The following is a 25115-nucleotide window of genomic DNA, read 5'->3' on the forward strand; positions in this document are numbered from 1 at the left end:
TTCTTTCTTTCTTTCTTTCTTTCTTTCTTTCTTTCTTTCTTTCTTTCCTTCTTTCTTTCTTGAAACTATCTGGTATAATCCCTGAATGGGATAATGCAGCTCGTACCATTACAGTGACTCAATGAATACCAAAATATTGAAAATCATAGGTTGACACATAACATAACAGTTTTGCTGGTTTAGAAACCAGGCTTCTGGTCTCTGAATTTACTTCATAATTGTTGTCATTTAATGTTTTAGTAGTGGACTTTTTCTTAGTGGAAAGCAAATAATGGAGAGATGGGTTTATCTCATCCAGCAGAAAATGTGGGTGTATATGAATTGCTGGCGGGGGGAAGAGTATGTTTTTGATAACAGATGTATTTAAATTTTTTCATGCTATTGAGTATTCTCCTTTATATTTTATAATAATGATGTTGCAAGAGTCATTGAATAGGGGCACCTGGATGGCTCAGTCTGTTACGCATCTGCCTTCAACTCAGGTCATGATCCCAGGGTCCTGAGATCGAGCCCCATGTCCAACTTCCTGCTCAGTGGGGAATCTGCTTCTCCCTCTGCCTCTGCCCCTCCTCCCTATTCATGCTCTCTCTCTCACTCTCTCAAATAAATAAATTAATTAATTAAAAAATAAAGTCATTGAATATCAGTCAGTTTGGAGGAAGTTTGGGGATTTATGTGAATCTTTTTAGAAATCTCTTCAGTGAGGAACCACAAGATACCACAGTCAACATATTAAATTCTTTCCAGCAGGAATTAGTAAAATAAAGCAATGAGAAAATTTCTACGTTCAATTTTTATTCATATATTTAAATTAGGAGAGAAAAATAATAAAATCACAGAGATTCTATTCTAAATCAACAACGCTGGATGAGAAAATCAGAATCTTGCCTGATGAATAAACAGCATTTGAAATCATCCAAGAATGATTTCCTATCTGTCTGGTTCAGTGGAGCTCACCACGGAGACAGGATGATTTCATGCTGTTTGGCGATGTGTGGGAATAATTGGGGTTGTCATATCTGGGGAGGGGGTGCTCCTGGCATGTGCTGGGTGGAGACCAGAGATGCTGCTCATCACCCTACAGTGTCGAGGATGCCCCACCCCAGAGAGCTATCCAGCCCCAGATGCCCACAGTGCTGAGATTGAGAGACCGCGTCCTGGTGCATTTGACCGATTTCTCAATTGTGCCTTTCATGCTCTTGTTAGGGACACATGTGGGAATTTATGTCTTTAAGCGTCTCCTCTGCTTTAGTTGCATTGACTGGCCCAGCTGCAGGTGTTGGTTCTCAGCACATAACAAAGAAAGGTAGGAGATGTTCAATTGAAAATTATGATCAATTGTTTGCTCCATTTCAAGTATGATCTGCTGAATTTTGCCCAGTTCCGCCTGGGTTGCAATTATGTCTTTGACTCGCTCACCTACACACGGACAACTACCATGAAGATAGTGGTGGTCCTCCACTGGGCATCAAGCCACCACCATGGGTCCACTCTACAAGACGACTGTGGCTTTGGTTATATATAATGCATGATTTTCCAGGTGCGTAGGGGAAAGAAGGAGCTTCTGTTTTTTTGGAAGAACATACAGGCACTTTCAAGACTGGTGTCAGCGGCTAGAAGATTTTTGTTAGTGAACATTAACAGGGAGAATGTTTTAATGAGTGGAGAGGTTGCATTTGGCTTTATTAGTTGGCCCTAAGCTATACCCTAACTCCTGGAAGCTCCTATATCCACAGAAGAGTGGGAGTAATCATAGTATTACTGTCCTTCCTCAAAGCTTAAGGAGATAACATCCAGGTAGCATCGCGGTGTCCTTGGATGAAAGGTCCCACAAAAGTAATTACTGTTTTGATTTCAGCTGTGGTTGAGGAATGCCTCACAGAATTATACAGCTTTACCATCAAAGAATCCCAAAAGATCAATGAGTGCATCTTCCTTATTTTAAAGGAGATAACATAGATTTCGGCATGATGAATATACTCCCATTTATTTAGCCGTTCCTCTTCAGCATGCTTTCAGTTGGCTTCAGCCTGACTCCATGTAAAAGCAATGTTGCAATGAACCCCCTTTTCCCTGACTTTTGCTTGCTGGCTGACCGTTTCTCCAGGGTGAGAAGCCACAAATACTGTGTCTTAGTTTATGATTTCTTAAAAATTTAATATTTGGTGGAAAACGTACCCTCACAAAAGCTTTCCCTGGCAGTTCCAGGTAACTTTCTTGGAATCTTTCTTAAAACTGCATGCTATCAAACTTGAAGAAATTACTGGGGTTTTGATAGATATGCGACCTGATGATCCTTAAAATTTACTTTTTCTGGTTACTGAGGAGACTAAGCATATGGTTATGAGTTTATTGATCCTGTGTGTCTTCTGTGAATGGCCTGTGCACACCTTATGTCTAGTCTTTCTCTTATATCTTTATCCCTTTTCTAATCTATTTATAGAAAATATTCTAGATATTTTCTCCTTCTCTGAACATGCCATTTTTGCTTGGTTGATGGAGTCTCCTGATGTAGAGAAGTTGTTTTTTTCCCTCCCAATTGCTTATATTTGTTTCCTGGGGCTGCTGTAACAAATGACCACAAACTGAGGGCTATAGCAACAGAGGTGTATCCTCCCCCATTTCTGGAGACCTGAGTCTGAGATCCGGGCGGGGCAGGGCTGTGTTCCCTCTGGAGGCTCCAGGGGAGGGTCCTTCCTGCCTCCTCCAGCTTCTGGGGCTCCAGGCCTCCCTGGGTTTTTGGCCGCATACCTCCCATCTCTGGCTTTGTCTTCAAGTGGCTTCTCCTCTGTGTCTGTGTCTCCTCTTCTGTCCCTTATAAGGACAACTGTCTTTGGATTTAGGGCCACCCTCATCTACAAAGGTGTCATCTCCAGATCTTCACTTCATCACATCTGGAAAGACCCCATTTCCATCTAAGGCACCATCCTCAGGTTCTTCCATATAACTACCTGATAACCTTTCTCTTACTAAGGTGTCCATGACTGATATGTTTTGCTATTTCTGGGTCATTAGGAGTTAACCTCTGAAGGCAAAACCATGAAAATCTGGAATTTTAAAGACTTTTTTCCAGCTTTATTGAGATGGAATTGACAAAGAACCCTGTGTAAGTTTAACATGTACAATGTGATGATTTGCTATCAGTATGTACTGAAAAGTGATTACCAAAAATAGGTTAGCTAACACATCACTCACCTCACATAGCTGTATTTTTTCCCCATCATTTTGGAAGGTCCACGCCACCATCCAGGGGCACTGGTTTTGGGGTTTTATTTTGGTTTGGTTTGGTTTTTGACTCTCACTCTCTCTCTGAAGGCATATAGTCCACATACATCAGCATGTGCATTTTCATCCATTTGGGGATGCAATTCTTTTGTTGGCTAATGTGTTTCCCGCTTTTTCTATTAATAACATGACCTTATAGAATAGCTTTTTGAGCAGTGCTTCTTGATTAGGTTCATAACTTTGGACATCTCTTCAAAGACAGTTAGAAAATAAAAACAATTTGGAAGACCACATTGATATATGACACCAGCCTCATGCATTTGTACAGTCCCAGAAGCCCAGTTATGCATCACCAGTTTGCCCACCTTTAATAAACGCCTATGTTAAAATTTGAGAGTGGGGAGAGGAAGTGGAGAAAGGGGTTGTGCAGAATGGGGTAGAGGTAGAGGAGCTTCCTGGGTAGACACGGTCTTCTTGATATCTTTTAAAATCTGGACTTGATATGTATAATTCTTTGAGACAGTAGAAGTTCTGTTATATCATGAAGCTAACTTTTATTTCCATCTATTTTGTAAATACCTTTTATTTCTTGCCAGTTAGGAAGAACTTTGCACATGTGACTAGGACCATCCATTGTGACTTTACCAATCTTGGGTTGGAGAGATACGTTCTTGTGAAATGAGGTGGACATGGTTACAACTGGTAAATAAATAAAAAAAGCACCATTCTTGCATCTTTCACCCAACCCTTGGGAAATGCTCGATGTCTTCAGTGAGGATGTACTGGAAATGCATTCTGGAAATTACTGGTAATTTACAGGAATGCCATATAATGTGTGAGGCAGTGGGGCTGGGGAGAGGAAACATTAGAGTACGGCTTTTCAGGAGGTCACCATGGAACCAAGCTGAATGCACGAGTATTGATTGGGGGTCTGTGGAGCAGAGACAATGGGAGTGTAGGCTTCACCAAATGTGCCAGGGGAGTCGGCCTCTAGAAACGTCCCGCCTGAGAGCCTTCCTGGAAGTCTAAGATGACAAGGGAGCCCTGGGAATTGGACACACACACACATGATTATAAGGCAGAGACCTCCTGAATGCCACATCTCCAATTTACCAGCCTCTGTGAAAGTGTTCTAAACTCTATGACCCCAGCTCCCTCTCCCATAAAACAAAAGAAGTGTCATTAAGCTTTCGAGGCAAGCAGGGTGAGATATTTTGAGGATCCAGTGGGAACACTGGAGATGCCTTGGGAATGAAAAAGCCCTATAAACTCTGGGGTGGTGTCATTAATTGTTATTATATAGCATTTGTCTTGTGGGGTGGCTCCTTAGCCTACAAAGCATCACCAACTTGGAGCCATTTGAGGGTCTTCTGTGGGGAGAACACAGGACTCTACCACCCTTTGGACTCTTATAAAAGGATCATAATTATAGCTGCTGAACATGCCTTCTTGCGCTCAATGAGTTTGGCCAACATCGCCATAGGTCCACAGTGTTCATCACTGTGCTTTTTTAACGTAGACATTGCTTATCCACCTTGGGCAGAGAAATGTTCTTTGCAGGAGAGTACCATACATACCGTATGGGTGATACAAATAGTTACAGAATGCATGCCCATTCGTGGGTGACTTATTTATTTCAGTGACTCTGCCATGAAGGGTTTTTGTTGCCAGATCCACATCATGTGTTGGAAATCTGCCATGACATCTACCCAGAAATGAGTGTGTCGTGCATGTTCTTTGTCACATTCTCTCTGCGCCAACATGACTGGTTTGCAATCAACAGGTTCTTTAGTACTTTGGATTGACTGCCTGTCTATGAGAGAAATGTTGGTTCTGCACCTCTTCTGTTTTTTCTTTTTCTTCCCTAGGGGAGCAGAATACGCAGTCATGAAGCAGACAATCTGTAACTGGTAAGTAGGTGACTTCGCAAACCTTCCTTTTTCTCTGTACCCCAGACAGAAGGGTCCCAGGGTTCCTCACCTCGGCTGAGGTTTGGTCTACTTCATCTGCCTGACACCTGCTAAGGATAATGAGGGGTGTGCCAGGGGCTGCGGGTTGCTGGAGTCCCACAGGATGGCTTTTCTGCGGAAGCGATGCTTACCTTAGGCATGACAGCATGTGTGCGAATTCATAGGGCGAACAGCAGGATGTTGCAGAGACACAGAGATCGTACAAGGTCCAAACTCACGGGTCCTTGTAGGGATTTCAAGGACACCCATGGATAAGCCAAGGCTGGGGGGTGGGTAGTGAGAAGAAAGCATGATGGAGCAGCAAAGAGCGCCACTTGGTGAGGCTTGCCAATCATGACGCAATGGGCAGCCACTGGACTTGGCGAGGGAGCATTGCAACCAGATTTGTACGTTGATAGGGTTGCTCAGCTTGGCCGCATTCTGGAGGGGCCCAAGTGGCAAAAATGGGACGTGCCAGGCCATTTGGGAGAGTTTGGAGATGTCCCAGTGAGACATGCTGCTGAGTTCCTTGGCCTGCCCTCATGGGCCTGTAGCTGGATGCATGCAAGTGGATTTAAGATGCATTTTTTGAGGCAGCGTGAACAGGGCTTGGAATGGATCGGATGGAATTTGGGGATGGAGAACCAGTTTCCTGCAGGAGACAATGGTCCTCAACTTGGAGCGATTTCAATCAAAGGCTGTTGTGTTTTTTGGAGCATACGATAGCCTTTAGCAGTTACGAAGGCATGAGCCCACAGCCTAATAGTAACATACACATGTATGTTAATTTTCCTTTTTCAGATATTGAAAGAATTCCCAATGTTATTTTAAATATATATTTTAATGTATTAAAAAGTACAACTAAACATAAAAAAAAAAAAAAAAAGCCAGACTCGCTGGTGATTTGCGTCCGATTTTCTATTTTTTTTACATTTTAATCCCAATAAATCAAATTATTAGGCTTTCTATTCAAGTTTAAACACTATTAGGGCTTCATTAAGGGTCTCATATCATGAAACAGTTTGGGAAGTTATAAGAATTTAAATATCACAAGGCATAGAAAATTAATGTGTGTGTTATACTATGTTAACATAGAAAAGGACTTTAAAAAAAAACATTCTGGGGGCACCTGGGTGGCTCCGTTGGTTAAGCATCTGCCTTTGGCTTAGGTCATGATCTTGGGGTCCTGGGATTGAGCCCCTACATTGGGCTCACTGCTCCGCGGGAAGCCGGCTTCTCCCTCTCCCTCTGCCCGTCCGCCTCGCTTGTGTTCTCTCTGTCTGTCTCAAGTAAATAAATACAATCTTTAAAAATAAATACAGGGGCGCCTGGGTGTCTCAGTTGGTTAAGCGACTGCCTTCGGCTCGGGTCATGATCCTGGAGTCCCGGGATCGAGTCCTACATTGGGCTCCCTGCTGGGCGGGGGGTCTGCTTCTCCCTCTGACACTCCCCCTCTCATGCTCTCTGTCTCCCATTCTCTCTCTCAGCTAAATAAGTAAAATCTTAAAAAAAATAAAAATAAAGATAAAAATAAATACAAAGTAAGAAATAAAATAAAAGTAATTCTGGTTTCCGAGTCAGGCAGGCCAGGGTGCACCATGCAGCGGGAACTGGTGAGAAACAGCACGACACGGTCTTTCCAGTTGTCCGCAGGGCAAACGCGGATTGACAGTGTGAGTCGCTGTGTTTGTCACGTCCCCAAATGCTTCCAGGACCTGCCGTCTGTCCGTGTGCCTGTGCTGCTGGCTTGGGGGCCTGAGCGCGGCCTTCGCCACGAGGAACTCCAGGCCCAACATTGTGCTGCTGATGGCGGACGACCTTGGGGTGGGGGACCTGTGCTGCTATGGTAACAACACAGTGAGGTAAGGAAGCCGCCCCTGCCCCGCTGCGGGGGGGGGGGGGGGCCCCCCGGGCCCCCGGGGGCGGCGGGGCCCGGGCGGGGGACAGCAGAGGTCGGCCTAGGAAGCCTGCAGAACATCAGGACGGCACTTTGCATCCTGGTCTCCCTGGTCTGGTGGTTGCAGCCGTGCTTTTGTGGTGAGATAGGCCACACATGGAATGCCCCCTTGTAAGCCACGGAAAGGGCACCGTTCAGACGCGTGGAGCATGTGCACGGGCTGGTGCAGCCATCCCCTCTGTCTGCTTCCAGAACTTTGGTATCGTCCCCAAAAGGCAACCCTGCACTTAGTACCGGTCGCCTCTACCCCTCAGCCCTCAGCCCTCAGCTCCTAGCAACCGCCAGTCTGCTCTGTGTCGCTTGGGATTGGCTTATTCTGGAAATTTCATATACACTGAATCATATAATGTAATACCATGCTAGGGCCACCATAACTAAAACCACAGCCTGAGTGGATTCAACAACACCCATGGATTCCCCTCCCGGTCCTGGAGGCTGGGAGTCTGAGATGCAGGCAGGGCTGAAGCCGGGAGTCTGAGATCCAGGCGGGGCCGAGGTTGGGAGTCTGAGATCCAGGCGGGGCTGAGGCCGGTTCCTCATGAAGCCCCTCTCCCTAGTGTGTAGACCCCGTGTTCTCCCTGTGTCCTCATGTGGTCCTCCTGTGGGTGTCCTCATCTCCTCTTCTAACAAGGATGCTCCTCCTCTTGCATTAGGACCCACCCCTGACTTCGTTTTAACTCAGTTTCCTCTTTAGCGACCCCAACTCCAGAAACAGTCCCATTCCGAGCTCTTCAGGGTTAGGACTCCTACTTATGAATTTTGGGGGACCACCGTTCAGCCCACAACACACATTATGTGCCCTTTTGTGTCTGGCTTCTTTCATGGAGCATCATGTTTTCAACGATGTGGCAGCAAGTATCATTCCTTCCTTTCTGTCTGTAGTTGAATAATATTGCACGGCAGAGACGAATGACGTTAGAGTTTTTCAGGGTCTTCCCTGAATTATTTCCGAAGCCTTTGGTGACCACGATCCTTCTGTATGTCCTTGCTCCCCAGCACCAGACAAACCTTATTCATGTGCAAATACACGGTGCCTCTTAGTGTGAATTTAAATACCATCGTTTCTCCTTGGAATGTGGCTCATGGAACAGTCCTATATTTAAGCATATTTTCAGACTTTGAAAGGAGATGATGTTCTTTAAGGCATTTAAGGTCTACATGAGCACATTTGTCTCTTATTTAATTCCTGCAAGGAAGTAACGGGTAAGGCAGGAGACATTGCTTGAGAATCTGGTACTGTCCGTCTCTTCCAGTTGCTGACTCTCCCCCCACACAGATACTGAGAATGTTTGCGGGTATAGGACTCTCTCCCCCATCACACTGCTGCAGGGTTGTGAGACTAGTATGTCATTCACGTGTTATTAAGATTGGGGATACCTTAGCTTATGGGATTTGCTAAAAGCACCTGTGTGAGCCTATATTCTATAGATGCTCCAAGAAATTTTTCGAGACCTTAAAATATCAGATGAGCAACGTGGGCGGTAATTTAAACTCCAAAATGTCACCATTTAGTTATTAAAAAAAAAAAAAAGATACATGTTACTACAAGAAATACAGTAAAATTTTATGTAATCCAAGTCACCCGTTCATTTCAGGAGTATGATATGAGCAAATGGACTAATGTTTGCCTTGAAATGCCTATGAGCTCAGACTAGTTATAGTTTAATTATACCCGCGGACCTATATTAGTCTGCAATTGTTTTGCCTGAAGATATACTGTTTTAAAGTCTGCTTTCCATTTCCTTGTGACCATCGAGGAGGCCTCTAAACAGGTAGATGGACTGAAGCTTAAAAGGCATGTATTTTAGGTTTACTGGAAACAGAGTCAGCTGGACTCAGAACAGAATGGCTTTGAATCTTCTTTGTTTCGTTGAGAATTAGAAACCCGCGTGATGAATCCTCCTTCTGTCCGCAGCACACCGAATATCGACCGCCTGGCAAACGAGGGCGTGAGGCTCACCCAGCACTTGTCAGCTGCTTCCGTATGCACCCCGAGTCGGGCTGCCTTCCTGACGGGCCGGTACCCCATCCGATCAGGTGCGACAGGGCAATGCAACGACAATGTTGTCTTTATGTCATGCTTTCTTCTTCTTTATTTTTTGCTACTCTTCGTAAGGATTCTCAAAAGGTCACTTCTGGTATTAAGAATCTACTTGCAAATGGGGGTCGTGTTGTTTACCTTTACGCTATACAGCGTAAACAGGTGGGTCTCTTGCCAGGGTCCACCAAGCCTGCTCGCCTCTGCGCATACAACGAAGGGTTTGGGCTTCTGGAGAGCAATATCCCAGCTGCTTGTAGGACCTGCAAGTACTTGTAGTCAGAGCCTTCAAGATGTTCCTTTTGTCTTCAAGCTAGCAGAAAGCATATCATAGTTCCAAGAAAAGTGGGTCTGTCGAGTGTCGGGGCATGCGATTGGAACCAGAAGAAGCTCTTGAGAAGAACATGGAAAAGAAGGAGACTCATACATTTTCTCTCTCTCTCTCACACACACAAGATGATGTTGTAGAATCAACATTATGGATATCAATTTTTATACTCAGCTACAACATATTGAACCTTTTATGATGTAGAAGTTACCGATATTCCCAATCCCTAAGTTTCTATCTATCTAAGTTTCTACCCAAGTATAGAGACGTCTACATAGGACCTCAACTTCAGAGGAGGGTCTGGAAGAGACATGGGTTTCTCACCATGTAGCAAGATGGGATCAAAGTTCTGCTCCATCAAATTTTTATACACACACTAACATCTATACATATATTTATAATTAATTAAAAGATGTAACCACTTTTCTTGAAAATGATAGGTAGGCTTTTGTCTTTTAGGATTTGGCAAAAGGCATCCTTTTTAATGTACCTGTTTCTGTTGAGAATGGAAAAACAAGAAGCAGATTGGATCACAATGCTATTTTAACATATTTTGATTTTTTTTATTGGTTGTGCATGTTTGTGTGATGCCTTTCATTTATAGGTTTATTCTTGGTAGTTGTAACATAAGTAGGACATATGCACTTCAAGGCGCCAAGAGTTCCAGTGGTCGAGATGCAAAGAATAGTTCAGTGAGCACTGGAAGCCCCTAGGGACCTCTACAGCATCCCAGGAAAGTCCTCCTGGATGAAGTTCCTTGAAATGTGAGGAGTCAGGAGGGAGGGTGTGCTCAGCAGAGGAAGTGACACACATAGACAATGCAGTCAGGCATGAGTGCGCTAGGCGAATGAGGCAGCCACAGCAATAATCAGTTGTCTCAGATTACCAAACACTGTGTAAACTCCACCCCAGATTTAGATTTCAACAGAGGGTGATGGACGGACAGTAATGAGGTTTGACCAGGGGAGGGACATGGGCTGGAAGGGTTCTTCAGAAGATGCCTGGGATGGTGGACAGAGATTGGCTTGTGGACATCAAAGCACAGCCCAGCTGAATCTCTGCTCGAAAGCTATGGTGTTGGAGATAAATATCCAAACCGTTTACCCAGTTAGAGTTATCAGGACTTGACATGGGATTGGACAGAAGAGGTGACTCTGAGTGACAGGGAGGATCCCAAAGGAATTCATGGATTGGGTGGCTGGGGGGGATTATGGTGTCCTTGGTTGAGGCAGGTTTGAAGTATGATGACCATGGACTCTGTGTTGGTCATGTTGAGATTTGGGTTCCTGAGTATAGCGATGTCTAGGACCTCAACTTCAGAGGAGGGTCTGGAGGAGACCTGGGTTTCTCACCATGTAGAAAAATGACATCAAAGTTCAGAACCGAGGTCCAAGGATATCATCCCCAGAGTCACATGCACGGTTATAGTTGAATTTTGAATCATCAATGCCTAGATTTTAAGTACAAGTATGCCCTGTGCAACATGTGGGGCATGCCTGTACTAAGAAACCATTCATTGTTCATATGAAACTCCAGTGTGACCGGGCGTGTCGTGTATTGAGCTAGTGATCCCGATCCCCACAGAACATCTGCATCTGGCAAATGTGAGGACAAGCTAAGTAGAGACAAAAAGGCAAGGGAATGTTCGGGAAAGAACAGCACGGTGGGGGCTCAGTAGGAGACACTTCAAGGAGAGGAGGATGAATCCTGGAGTTTGTCATGACTGTCAAGAAAGAGGGACTGTGGGACTCATGGGGTGCTTCCTTCTGTGACTTCAGGAATGGCATCTCACTCCAACCTGAACCGCGAGCTCACCTGGCTTGGAGGCTCGGGTGGTCTGCCCACCAATGAAACGACTTTTGCCACACTGCTGCAGCATCGTGGCTACCGCACGGGGCTCATAGGTATGGCACGCAGGACTCTGAACTCGGAAGCATGCTCGTGCACATCCCCTTTCACTGGGACCGAGCTTCCCCGGGACATCAGCTGGACCCATTCCAGTGACCTCTTGTTGTGAGGACACGCGTGGGGTAGGGATGTAACGCACGATTACCCAGGACCTTTAGTATCTCGAGCAGGGTATTGGAAGAATCACGGGAACCAAAAGCAAATGGGCTCATCCATTGCTATCACCAAAATGGAATATTCTGTAGGCGGCGAGGTGGGGGGTATACTACTTTTATGACATCATTACTAGCAGAGAAGTGAGTGCGTTTTTATTTATTTTTATTATTTTATTTTATTTTTTTAAAGATTTATTTATTTTAGAGAGAGAGAGCAGCAAGAAAGGGGTTTCTACTGCCCTGTTTTAGTCTGAAAGATGCAGGGCGTAGGGAAAGCAGTGTTGGTGACAAATATGGGAACCTTCTTAGCATCCTCAGGGAGGTGATTGGGGTACCAAGAAGATATCCCCATGGCAAGGGAGTGCAAGTCGTATTTAACTTTTGCTAAGTGAAGCCCACGTTCTAGAAACAGGTAGATGTATCTGCTGCCATTTTGTTTCTCCTGCAGGCAAGTGGCACCAGGGTTTGAGCTGTGCCTCTCGGGATGATCACTGTTACCACCCCCTCAATCATGGGTTCGACTACTTCTACGGGCTGCCCTTTGGCCTGATCAGCGATTGTCAGACGTCCAAGACACCAGAACTGCACCGCTGGCTCAGGATCAAACTCTGGATCTCCACGGTGGTGCTCAGCCTCGTCCCCCTCCTGCTCCTCATCCCCAAGTTCGCCCACTGGTTCGCCGTTCCGTGGAAGGTCATCGTCACCTTCGCTCTTCTTGCCTTCCTGTTTTTCATTTCCTGGTACTCCAGTTACGGGTTTATTCGGCGTTGGAACTGCATTCTTATGAGAAACCATGATATCATCCAGCAGCCGATGCGGGAGGAAAGAGTGGCTTCCCTATTGCTGAAGGAGGCACTTGCCTTTATCGACAGGTATGGAGTCATTTCCGGCCCGATTCCATGCATGGGAATTTTGTCTGTGTTTCGGAGAAGTCGGGTTCATCTTGGGGATATGGGCCTTCTTGTGTGTGTGTGTGTGTGTGTGCATGCGTGCGATATTTGCCATATAGTAGAATCTCTACTTAGAATAAAATTGAATGTTAAATTTCCTGCAAATTGTAAACTCTGAAATGGTAAAGAAATATATTGTGCTCACTCTTTTTTATAAAAACGAATCCCTATGCTTTGATCTGTATCACTTCAATATGGATTGGGATCTAAATGGATTCAATCTTTGGGATTGATGTTGATTTTGGTTTGCCTTAGAAGCAGCCCGAAAATCCTTCTGTGTCCGTGAATAATGAGGGAGTGATTCTATGTATAGATACCTAATTTGAGGTTTTATGTGTTCAATACAAGCCACGTGGGCATGAAGGTAACGGTCTCCCGTCTTTGCATACCAGCTCCCTTCTAGGTTCCCAACTAGAAGCAGATTGAGTTGTGGGTGTGGATGCTCATTGACCTGGTGTGTATGGGGTACAGGGGAGTGGATGGAAGAGGAAAAGGTGTAACTCTGTGGGGATAATGCGTCCGACAATGGGATCTCATCCATTCATATGCTTTGATCCTTTGCTCTAACACAGTGGTCAGAATGCAGTCACTCAACTCTGCTTGTCACTCCCATGGGCTGTCTTTGATAGAACATACCCAATCTCTATACCCTTCCCCCTTTATAATGCCTGGTTGTAAAAGCATGTGAAGGAGGAATCTTAAATGGCTCCATGGGACATTAAAATGCAGAACACAACAAACAAGATGTATTAGCATCTTAGCTCCTTCTATCTTGCTACCTGTGATTCTGTGCAAGCAGCCTCATGGCCCAAAGTTAATGCCAAAGCTCCAGCCATCACATTTACATTCCAGACAGCATAGAGGAGGAGGAGGAGGAAGGAATGAAGAAGTCTTTCTTCAGAAGACAGACTGCAATCACTATTTTGTTGCTAATGCAAATGTCCCGATATTCTTTCTTCCTACTCACGGCCTTTCCGCTGATGTCCTGCTGTGCTAGTTGTTAATCTCCTGAGTGGTATTGGTCATGTAAGGACCTAGACAACCTCTATCAACTGTTGCGAGATCTTTCAGCTGATGAGGAATCCCATCCCAGGGGAGAAAACGCCTTTGTTTGTGATGATAACTCAGTTCACGTTTCACCCCTTAGGTATAAACGCAGCCCCTTCCTCCTCTTTGTGTCCTTCCTGCATGTCCACACTCCACTGATCACCAAAGAGAAGTTTGTGGGGCACAGTAAATACGGACTCTATGGGGATAATGTCGAAGAAATGGATTGGATGGTGGGTAAGTGTTGAGAAAAACAATCTAAAGCATCTGATGCATGGGCTAGAGAAAGTGAATGCATCCTGGTTGCCTCAAACAACGGACAGCCCCTTGTGGATCTTAGGCAGTCGGCAAATATTGGTTCCAGGGAACTAATTCAAGATCTGGCTGTAGGTGCAGCAAAATCACTGACTGTTCCCCCCAAGAAAACAGTCACAATTATAAATATGGGATTTTCCCATCTTTAAAATAAAGACTCATTGTTCAAAATGGATGAAGTTGCATTGTAAAGGACACTGCCCTTCCCCATCATTCTGATGGATATAAAAGGAAATGTGCTTTTCCCATTAGCTCATTTTTTAACGAGAAATGCTTAGAAACGCGGGAGGGAATTTACCTAAACTGAAGCCATTTGTTTCAAATTCATAAGGGTTCAATGTGGAAACGAACACAAAAGGTCACGAATGAGGGCGGGGACTGCGGCAGAGACAGGTTGGGTGGGGGAGAAGCGCCACATGCATACCCATAAAACAACTGATCGTGCTTTCCAAATAGCCTTTTCCTTCAATTGGACATGATGGAGTATTTTTTCATCTCAAAAATTGTATTTTACTTTTGAAGCACAGGATGATTTTTTTTTTCTTCTACTAGTAGAAGCTTCTGAAAAGTGTTCTGTGCAGAACCACCTAAACTAATATTCACAGAATTTTAAATTTTTTAAGTTTCTTAAATATAAAAATGTTACTTTTACATATATTAGGTATACATAAACATGCATTTAATATCTATTGATATTAAATCAACTAAGAATATAATTTAAATTAACATTTAAAATCTATCCATGCAAGTTAAATATTAATGTTCATATATGTATACATATACATATACTGTTTATATGTCTATATATGCATGCTACAATATATATATATATATTTTAATTCCCTGGCAGATACACACAAACATTGATACCCGCTACAGTAAAAACAACTCTAACATTGTAACTTTACTGTAGTTGTAAGATTATGATTTCTTTCCTTGATGTTTATTATCGTCCAGGATCATCTGCTTTGGAAACAAGGCATTTTGCCGCATTTGTGTCTCGAGTCAGAGAGCAGTTTTATGCAAAAAGACTTTCTGTCCATGTTTATAGGCAGAGTTTGCCACGAACAGCTAATTATGTCTATTTTGTAGTCTGTGTAAATACACGATGCAGATGCGCTGTAAATACTATTAACTGCATTTAGTGATATTTTTAATTGCATTCCCGAGCTAATGAAAAGTAGGTATTTCTCTGCATGACATCTTCCCAATATGCTGTGTTTTTCTCCCCTTCATGGCTTATGAAAATCATATCAAAACCAGAGGCAGATCAAAAATCAGAGAAGTGTCTTTTGTGTGTGGGTTTGTTTCTACTTTGCAATATGATGATAAAACTTAAGATCATTTCCCAAGTTAACAACCTTCTCAGGAAGAAGCCATAACAATGGTGTCCTTGGGACGGCATGCAAAGCGAATCTCCTGGAGGCTCCAAGTGTTCAGCAATATTTTAAATTCTCTATTCGAGGGAACTTGTACTTTATTTTTTTTTTTTTTTTAAATGTTTTTTTTGTTTGTTTGTTTTTTTAAAGATTTTATTTATTTATTTGAGAGAGCGAGAATGAGAGAGAGAGAGAGCATATGAGAGGGAGGAGGGTCAGAGGGAGAAGCAGACTCCCTGCTGAGCAGGAAGCCCGATGCGGGACTCGATCCCGGGACTCCAGGATCATGACCTGAGCCGAAGGCAGTCGCTTAACCAACTGAGCCACCCAGGCGCCCGGGAACTTGTACTTTAAAAACATATTTTAGCAGCTTTTCATTCTTGTCTTCTTTCCTTGTATTTTTGTCTTGTAAGAGATTTTATGATTATTCTGTTGCCATATGCACATACGTATACACACACGCTTTTACATGTTTTATACATTGCATACACAGAAGCTTACATATATGCGTTTCCAAAAAACAAAAGGATTGGCACGTATTTTATTTGCTTGGTATAAGTTACAAATAACCTTTATGCTAAATACAATAGCCAGCTCTAATGAGAACTGATAGTTTACATGTAATTATTCTCTTCCCAAGAAGCCATTATAATCTTTATCTTCCGTAATCTGGGCTTTAAAATATATTAATTTCTAGCTGCAACATTTCTAAAAAATGGCCAGTGTGGCTTCTAAAACAAATCACTTTTAAACAAGGAAACAGAAAGGTTAATGAGTTTATGCTCAAATAAGTTAAATCAGCATAGTTTGGGATGTGGCTAGATCAGCTTTCTACTTGTTTTTTTTTTCAAAAACCCTTTGTCCCCAGGAGGCCAGAGTGTCTCAGTCGGTTAAGTTTCTGCTTTCGGCTCGGGTCATGATCCCAGGGTCCTGGGATCGGGCCCCAAGTCAGGCTCCTTCCTCAGCAGGGAGCCTGCTTCTCCCTCTGCCTCTGCCGCTCCCCTTGCTTGTGCTTTCTCCCTCTCTGACAAATAAATAAAATATTTTTTAAAAAAAGTCCTTTGTCCCCTTAAGAGATTGTCCACACATCAGCACGATGCTTGCTGAGTCTAGTGAAGTATTAATTATGGTCGCATGCTTAACTACAAGAATAACCTGCAGGTCAGATGCAACCTTTAGAAGGGCGTGGGGATAGTGCATCCTTTAGGGGTGGGGCTCATGCTCTCTGGAGCAAGGGTATGACTCTGCGAATTTATTCCTGGACATGTCAGTTTTTGAACTGTCTTCTCTGTTTTATTAGTGTTTGTAAGTTTCTTTTAACTGACAGGCCTAATATTTAATGGTTATTTGAATTTTGAGTGATGATGATGTGTTCTACATACTAGTTCATACTTTCTAATATATTGTATGTGTATATGTAGTGTGTGTATATAATGTGTGTATATATTATTATGTAACTTGTAAAATAAATACATATTCTTATATGTTGTATAATATGTATTTCTTACATGTAGTATATGTCATATTTTATATATATTATATATTATATTTCTTAAATATTAGATAAGAAAATCATTCATTACAAACTAAAATGATATATTAAATGTTATATAATAAAATTACATATTATACGATAAAATATTATCTATTAGTATTATATAATAAGTAACCATTATATAACACTATTATATAGTATATAATCATCAAACATTATACAATATTTTAATAGATTATTTGTATTCTATAATAGATTATATTATATATTTAATATAATATTTCAAGATATTATTAATTATAACTTTTATAGTTATAAATATTTCATTATACTTACATATCATATATTACATATCTGTATATCATATATCATATATTACCATATCATATATTACATATTACCATATAATATAATAATATATAATATTCATATACAATATTAATAATATAATATTCTTATAATGATCATAATATTCATAATATATATATAATATAGGAAGTATATAGGATTATAATACAAATCATATTTTATGTATTTACATACAAATAATATATTTATCATATATTATAGTATATATTATGTATTACAGTTTATTATGATTTAAAATATATTACAGAAACATCTTTTATATTTTAAATAGAATTATATTCATTATTATATTATAGATATAAATAATTTATATTATATTATTAGATATAAATAATTTATATTACATATATTATTATTATTTTATTATGTATTTATATTGAATACATGCTTTTATATACATATATAAAATATTATATAGCGTAAAATATATAACAAATAATTATAAATATATAAAGCTCAATTTTATATTCTACACTATCTAGTATATGTATTCTATGGCATATAGGATTTATTTATGTCTCTACTGTGTAGAATACTTGTATATACTACACATATATTAGAGTATATGATCATGATTTATTATATATTATGATAGCCTATACAATAAAATAACCCTTAATTATATTGTTATGCTAACAAATGCCTAATAATAATCACGTCACAGACTGACAGTGGTCCATGGTGAAAGGTGAGTTTCTTGTTTCCCCCCACACCAGGTAAGATCCTGGAGACCCTGGACCAGGAGCGCCTGGCCAACCACACGCTGGTGTACTTCACCTCAGACAACGGGGGTCGCCTGGAGGTGCAGGAAGGCGAGGTCAAGCTGGGTGGTTTCAACGGGATCTACAAAGGTGATGTGCAGAGAGTCCATGTGTTTTAGTTTAATCCCTCAGTGAGGTCTACTTCGTTTTGCCTGCACGTGCATTCATTTGCAAACTTGGTTTGGAGAGATTTTTGTGGGAGTTATACTCTGTTATGAAACTGGCTGGAAAAAGGTGCAAGTCTGGGGGCAATGTCTGAGAATTTAAGACAACAATGCCTGAAGTAATGAGAGCCTCTTGAGTGTAAATACAGAGGTTCTCAATGACCATCTAAAGCAGGTCTCTCAGGCTTGGCACTCTGAGCATTTGGGGCTGGATGACTCTTTGATGTGGGACGTTCTAGGCACTGTAAGGTGTTGAGCAGTATCCCTGATCTTCACCCTACAGTTACCAGGAGCACCTACCACTCCCCTCCCTATCAAAATAGTGACAACCTAAACTGTCTCCAGACATTGCCCAGTGTCCCATGGGGGTAAAGTCCTCTCCAGTTGAGAACCACTTGCTCTAGTATAATACTAACCTGAGTACCCAAATCCAGGTTTTTAATGGAATGAAATCAATTATGTCATCACTATGCTTCAAACACTGTGAAATGATCAGGAAATGAGGTGTTCATTTGGAGTGGGTGCCTTCCTCCTCATTGCGAGTGGATTCTTCTGACATCTTTGATGTACTCCCTGCTGGATTATTCAATAGCTCCCCTGAGCCTGCCCTTATGGATCAGCAAAGTGGATCAAAAAGAGTTTAAAAATGAATTTGGTGTTTGATACTCCCCTCCTACCTCCCCCAACCCCAATCAAAAAAAAAAAGTAAAGGGGTGTCAAAGTTGTCATCATTACAAAAATCAGAACTTTAGGAGTTCCTTGTACTTTATGAAACAATTTAGGATAGATAGGTAGATGATGGATGGATGGATGGATGAATGGATTGATGGATGGAAGGAATAGATAGATGATAGATGGATAGATAGATGGTTGGATGGATGGATGGCTGGCTGCAAAGACGTGATAGGTATATGGATAGGTATATAGATGATAGATATATTGGTTGATCCATAGATAGATAGATAGATAGATAGATGATTGATAGATGGATAGATAGATTATAGATAGATATAATAGAAATGTTATATATTGTGATTGACAGCAAGTGAGCTCCTAAATATATTCACCTTTTCTGGTGGGTCATGTCAGCTTGCTGTAGACATACTGTTAATTAGCATAGACTAAATTGGTCACAAGCCTAGTAGCAAAGGTGTTTAATAAAATTAATATATGCCGTTATATATGCCACCAAATGAGATGTGATGATTTTAACAGTGACATTGCTTGTGTGTGTGCATGTGGTGGGGGGTTGTGTGTGCATAAAACCATCACTCTAAAAAGTGCTTTCACATAGCTCTCAAAGAGGTACAGCAAAATTATTGTGAGCAGATTTTACCTTTGGAACTGGCCTCCAGATCACCAGGAGGAGCTGAGTCCATTTGAGAGACAAATTTGGGTGTTTGGGTAGAAGGTTAGATTTTTTGTAGGTACCTAACACAGTCGCTGGCTATTAAATAGGACCATGAAAATGTCAAGGTGGGTTTACGTTTGGTTTTTTGTTTGTTGCTTATTGGTATACAAATATAAATTCAGTGCAGAGAGCTTGTTAAGTTTTCCAGAAAGAATGGTGCTGATGAACTGGGATGGCTTTGGACACTAGCTAGACAGAGTCTTTGTTCCTAAATGTTTTCCCATTTAATGTCTCCCCACTTCCACGTGGAGATACCCCATCTTGTCTTTTCTTTGTAATTCATACTGCCAGAGTGACCAGCACTTAAAAGGTGTTCCATGAACATTTCATGTTTGTTCTACTTTGGAAGAGTTTCCTCCCACCCCACCCAGAGAATCTCATTGTTTTCCCTTAAAAAAGTCTGTATTGACTATGTCATTTGGCTTAGGATTGTATCTCTATTCTGCAATGAACATCTTGACCGTAGGATAGGTCCTAAAGCACGGGCTCATCTATTTTGTGCTCAGAAACACCCGAAATGTCCTTTGTCCGAGATGGGATCCTCAATGCTTTATCCACCTCTGCACCATTCACGAGCCTATGACCTCTCCATCTTCGTCCATATGGGGAATCACTGAATAAAGTTCCAATTCCTTATTTTCTCTCAAGGATCAGCACGGCCCAGGTAGAACCTATTTCTCTGGTCTTGCTTGGAGCCTCATTTACTTATCCATCTTTTAGAGCCCAGTGTGATTCCAATAAAGACTGAAGATTTGCCAGATTACAGAATGTTCTCTTTTCTCGTAATAGTGAAACTCCTTGGCACTCATTGGTACAAAATAACACACCGTATTAGGACATCACTTGTTTTTATTTGTTATAGATGGGTTTGTCGCTTGACGGCCAGATGTTCACAAGTCGAGTTTCAACTTCTGGAAAGCAAGAAATATATCTCAGGTTGTCTGTATCTCTCTCTGTGTGTGAATATAGAACACTGGCATGAATTTGACAAGTGACAGAAAACGTTCCATCTAGATGTAATTTCCAACTGAGTGGAGAAATATGGTTGACTTGACTTCATCTTTGACTCTGATTTTTGGTTTTAGGTGGCAAGGGGATGGGCGGATGGGAAGGGGGCATTCGTGTCCCAGGAATATTCCGGTGGCCGACAGTCCTGGAGGCTGGGAAAGTGATTGACGAACCAACGAGCCTAATGGACATTTACCCGACACTGTCTTATATAGGTGGAGGGATATTGCCCCAGGACAGGTATATGGAAATAGTGCTTGTTCTTAACCTAGGCAGATACATCTGACATGCGCTTGGATATATCAGCAAATGTTCTGCGTGTATGTGTGGTATATTACTTAATTTTCAGTAATCTGCTAAGATGGCCAGACAACATCTTTCTCCCCTGAACAGTTGGTGGGATAGCTTGTCTGTTTCCCTATTAGAATATGTTCTACTTTGTCTCTCATACTTACACAGACATAGGCTCTGTTGTCCTCATGGTTGGGATCGACTCTCATTCAGTTGTATATCCCCCGCAGCACCTAGACCATTAAGCAAATATTTATTAGGTGAATTACTGAATAAAAGTAAGTATGTGTTAATGTATGTGTGATGAATTACGCCTTCTTTCTCTATGGGCTTTGAGATGCATAAATGCATTTCATGCTCTAAGGATTAAATTCCATGTGTGAGGACTAGTATCTATTCATCTGCGGCACGGTATTATTTAAATCAAATGAGTGTCAAGAGCTCAATTTTCTAATCCATGACACTCACTCATAGTGTCTTACAAGGTATCGGAATAAAACCTCCAGCCGCTCACCTCTCCCACTGTCTTAGAAATTGTGTGAGGTTTGCCTCTTTTTCAGTTTTTTTTATTTTTTTGTTTTTGTTGTTCTTTTTGTTATAAAATGAGTGAAGATGTGTAGTAAGCTTATTTTTAAAGTCCTTTCCTCTTCTCCCCTTCCTTCCTCCTCCTCCTCCTCTTCCTCTTCTTCTTCTCCTCCTTCTCATCCTCCTCCTTCTTCTTTTACTTCTTTTTCTTCTCCTCCTCCTCCTCCTCCTCTTCCTCCTCCTCTTCTTCTTCTTCTTCTTCTTCTTCTTCTTCTTCTTCTTTCTTCTTCTCCCCCTCCTCCTTCTCCTCCTCCTCCTCTTCTTCTTCTTCCTCTTCTTCTTCTCCCCCCTTCCTTCTTCTTCTTCCTCCTTCCCATCCCCCCACCTACTCCTCCTACTCTGCCTCTTCTCCTTCTCCTTCCCCTCCTCTTCCTTCTTCTTCTACCTCCTCCCCCCTTCCCTCCCCCCTCCTCCTGCTGTCATAATATGTGTGACCAACCCAAGCCTCTCTCACCACTTTCTTCATCTCTCCCTCTCTCCTAAGAGTCATCGACGGTCGGAACCTAATGCCCCTGCTGGAAGGCAGGGTGTCCCACTCGGAGCATGAGTTCCTCTTCCATTACTGTGGGGTCTACCTGCACACAGCCAGGTGGCATCAGAAGGACTGTGAGTATGAAGATGGCTGACGTGTGGGAACACGTTAAAGGCACAACCCTGTTTCCTTTTCGTCTTTGCGGAAGTTGGGCCATGTACAAACAGCACCCAGCCATGATGGTTCTTTTCCCTTAGGGAAGTTAGTTAAGCAGTCATTGCTCTGTGGTAGATTTTAGAGGTGTGTGCAAGCTTGCATGCATGAATACGTCAGAGAGAGAAAGAGACAGAGAGAGAGAATATGAATATCCACAACTAAGGACACGGAAATAATTGGCAACAAGGAGTAAAGTCTGCAGTGTAACCCACACAGCAGTTACTGTCCCCTTCCAGTTAATCATCTCTGCCTTACCTTCATGCTATAGGAGTCATGGAAACAAATATAAATTAACAAGAGATATTCAGGGGCGCCTGGGTGGCTCAGTCGTTAAGCGTCTGCCTTCGGCTCAGGTCATGGTCCCGGGGTCCTGGGACTGAGCCCTGCCATTGGGCTCCCTACTCGGCAGGAAGCCTGCTTCTCCCTCTCCCACTCCCCCTGCTTGTGTTCCCTCTCTCTGTTGTGTCTCTCTCTGTCAAATAAATAAATAAAATCTTTAAAAAAAGAGAGAGAGATATTCATTTCCTTACATCTGTAGACACCAGAATTCTTACTTGATGGGAGTTAACTTAATTTTCAGAAAAGATAGGATTTATCTCCCATGTGACCCATCACTTGTGGTGTGATCCATTCTTCAGGTCAGTGTGGATGAATCTCCCCCATAAAACTAGAACAAACCAACAAAAATCTCTTCCTTCTAGATTCTATATCAGTTAGGGGCATGGTCAATGGCGAGTAACAAAACAAAACAGCTCCCCTCAACAACAGAAGCTTCCCAAATTTAACTACAGAGGGTTAAACAAATAGAATTTTACTTATATTATCATAATGAGGATTTCAGAAGTTGGAAGCACAGAGCTGTTACCATGCTCAATGCCACGACCAGGATCTGGGTTCTTTCTCTGTTTCCACTCTGCCCTCTCTGGCATGCCGGTTTTCATTCTCATGCTCCTTCTAATGCTCTGGTTGCAAAGTGGCTATTGTTTCTCCAGCCATCACTTCCGCACTCCATGCAGGAAGGAGAGAGAAGAGCAAAGGGGGTAAAGGGCTGAGTCAGGTGATTTAGCCTAATTTTATTAGAAAAACATAGCCTTTCTACAAAACCCCACCCACAGACTTCTGTGCAAGCCTCATTGATCAGAGGCTTGGAAACACAATGTTTTCCATCTAAAATTGATCTCCGGAAATAGAACTACTAACCATTTATGCAGGAAGAAAGGAAACAAGGAAGGAAAAAAGAGAGAAAGAGGGACAGAGGGAGGAAGAAAAGAACAAGGAATGATGGATCCTGCCAAATCACCTTTGTCAATATCAGACCTGAAAGTGGTAATTAGCCTTAGAAAATTTTCTACTTTGCCTATACCCCGTCAGAGCAAAGCAGTGACTGGAGTTAGAATTTCCAGGATCAGGGGCTTCTGGGTGGCTCACTTGGTTAAGCATCTGACTTTGGCTCAGGTCATGATCTCAGGGTCCTGGGATCGAGCCCTGCATCCAGCTCCCTGCTCAGCGGGGAGTCTGCTTCTCCCTCTGCCCCTCCCCCGGGGGCTCATGCTCTTGCACACTCTCTCTCTCTCAAACGAATAACTTAAATCTTAAAAAAATAACTAAAACAAAGATTATCAATTGTTGGCAGAAGTGTTTGAGAAATATATTTTCAAGGGAAAGAGTCCTAAAATGAGAAGAAATATGGCATTCCAATGGAGCCCTGTTTTCCAGGTGCAACAGTGTGGAAGGTCCATTACATGACTCCCAAGTTCTCCCCAGATGGAGCTGACGCCTGCTATGAGAGTGGAATCTGTTCGTGTTCTGGAGATGTCACCTACCACGACCCTCCCCTGCTCTTCGACATCTCCAGAGACCCTTCTGAGGCCCGACCTCTTAACCCTGACAATGAAGCATTATTTGACTCGGTGGTCAAGAAAATCGAGGCGGCCATCAAAGAGCATCGCAGGACACTCACACCGGTCCCACAGCAGTTCTCGGTGTTCAACACCCTCTGGAAACCATGGCTACAGCCCTGCTGTGGGACTTTCCCCTTTTGTGGGTGTGACAAAGAAGATGACATCCTTTCCACTGCTTGGTGAGCAGAAAGGGGACACTTGTTACCCACCACCAACACACTGTTACAGAGGTCATGGGAAGAACTCTCAGCTGACTCATTCATTCCATGTGGGACAAATAATTATGCCCTCCACCATTTTCTTTTTAAGCCCTCAGATTTCAGTTCTTTCTTCAAGTCATGGTCCAGGAGCTCAGTGAAGTGAAAGTGGACCTGGACACCAGTGCACCTAGAGTAGAGCATTTGTGGTGTCATGTTTTTATATACCGTGTCATTGTTCAAGCAAAAAGATAGACCAAGGTGACCTTCTGCAGATTCTTATGGATCTGTGGTTCTTAGAAGGTGATTAGAAGTGGTAGGTCTGATGGCATTGTTTTTATGCGGTTATGGTAGAAACTTCTACTTGCGGATCCTCAACCCAGACATCTTATCTTTGTCATCAGTGATGATAAGTATTTTGTTTCAGCCTGAAGCAGATGGTGTACATAACACTGGAAGTGATGTCATACTCATTTCCACTCCTTGATTTCCTGTCTTTTCATTTTTCCTTCTCTTCCTGTCTTACAAAATGCCTCTCTACAGATCTTGGTTCTTCTTCCTGTTAACCTTTGATTGGGGAGGACTTGTTGCGTCTTGGTGTTTTTATGTGTAAAATGGGGGAAAACCAGTGTTTATTGCATGTAGTAGCTGTGAGCGTTACATGCATCAATTCACCTGAAATCACCGTATGTACAGTAAGCACTCAATCAATGTTATTGTAATGAATGTTGTAATTGTTGTCAATTGTAATTCATCATATTTCGTGAAGTACAGAGTAGGAAGCATGTAGAAGAGGCAATATTTAAAATAGAGAAAGATGGATGAAAAAGGTTTTTAATTGATGAAAGGCATTCAGGAAGCATATTTAGAAAACAATTCTAAGCAGCATAAACAAAAATAAATCCATACCTTGAACGATCATGGGAAAACTGCAGACTACAAAAGACCAAGAAAAGATCTTTAAATCAATCAAGGAAAAACATCAGATTTCCTA

The 25115-nt window shown here is 42.3% G+C and overlaps 1 protein-coding gene across 1 annotated transcript; it reads left to right on the top strand.

The window, feature by feature from the left end:
• The first annotated feature begins 3980 nt into the window (after positions 1–3980).
• ARSH (arylsulfatase family member H) lies at positions 3981–24107 on the top strand. Its single transcript, XM_032391145.1, has 11 exons — positions 3981–4033; positions 5094–5135; positions 6887–7036; positions 9047–9168; positions 11276–11401; positions 12009–12432; positions 13658–13794; positions 17832–17966; positions 20537–20699; positions 21820–21941; positions 23740–24107. Exons 1-11 carry the CDS (start codon positions 3981–3983, stop codon positions 24105–24107), a joined length of 1842 nt encoding a protein of 613 aa, XP_032247036.1.
• Positions 24108–25115: the final 1008 nt, after the last annotated feature.

Source organism: Phoca vitulina, unplaced genomic scaffold, assembly GCF_004348235.1.
Source record: "Phoca vitulina isolate PV1807 unplaced genomic scaffold, GSC_HSeal_1.0 scaffold60, whole genome shotgun sequence".
NCBI classification, from domain to species: Eukaryota; Metazoa; Chordata; class Mammalia; order Carnivora; family Phocidae; genus Phoca; species Phoca vitulina.

Bases quoted from the DNA above. Each gene is read 5' to 3' on its own strand.
- ARSH (XM_032391145.1), top strand. From the start codon at position 3,981: ATGCTCGATGTCTTCAGTGAGGATGTACTGGAAATGCATTCTGGAAAT. The intron at 4,034-5,093 runs GTAATTTACAGG...TTTCTTCCCTAG, and splicing joins ATGCATTCTGGAAATTACTG to GGGAGCAGAATACGCAGTCA. The intron at 13,795-17,831 runs GTAAGTGTTGAG...CCCCCACACCAG, and splicing joins AGAAATGGATTGGATGGTGG to GTAAGATCCTGGAGACCCTG.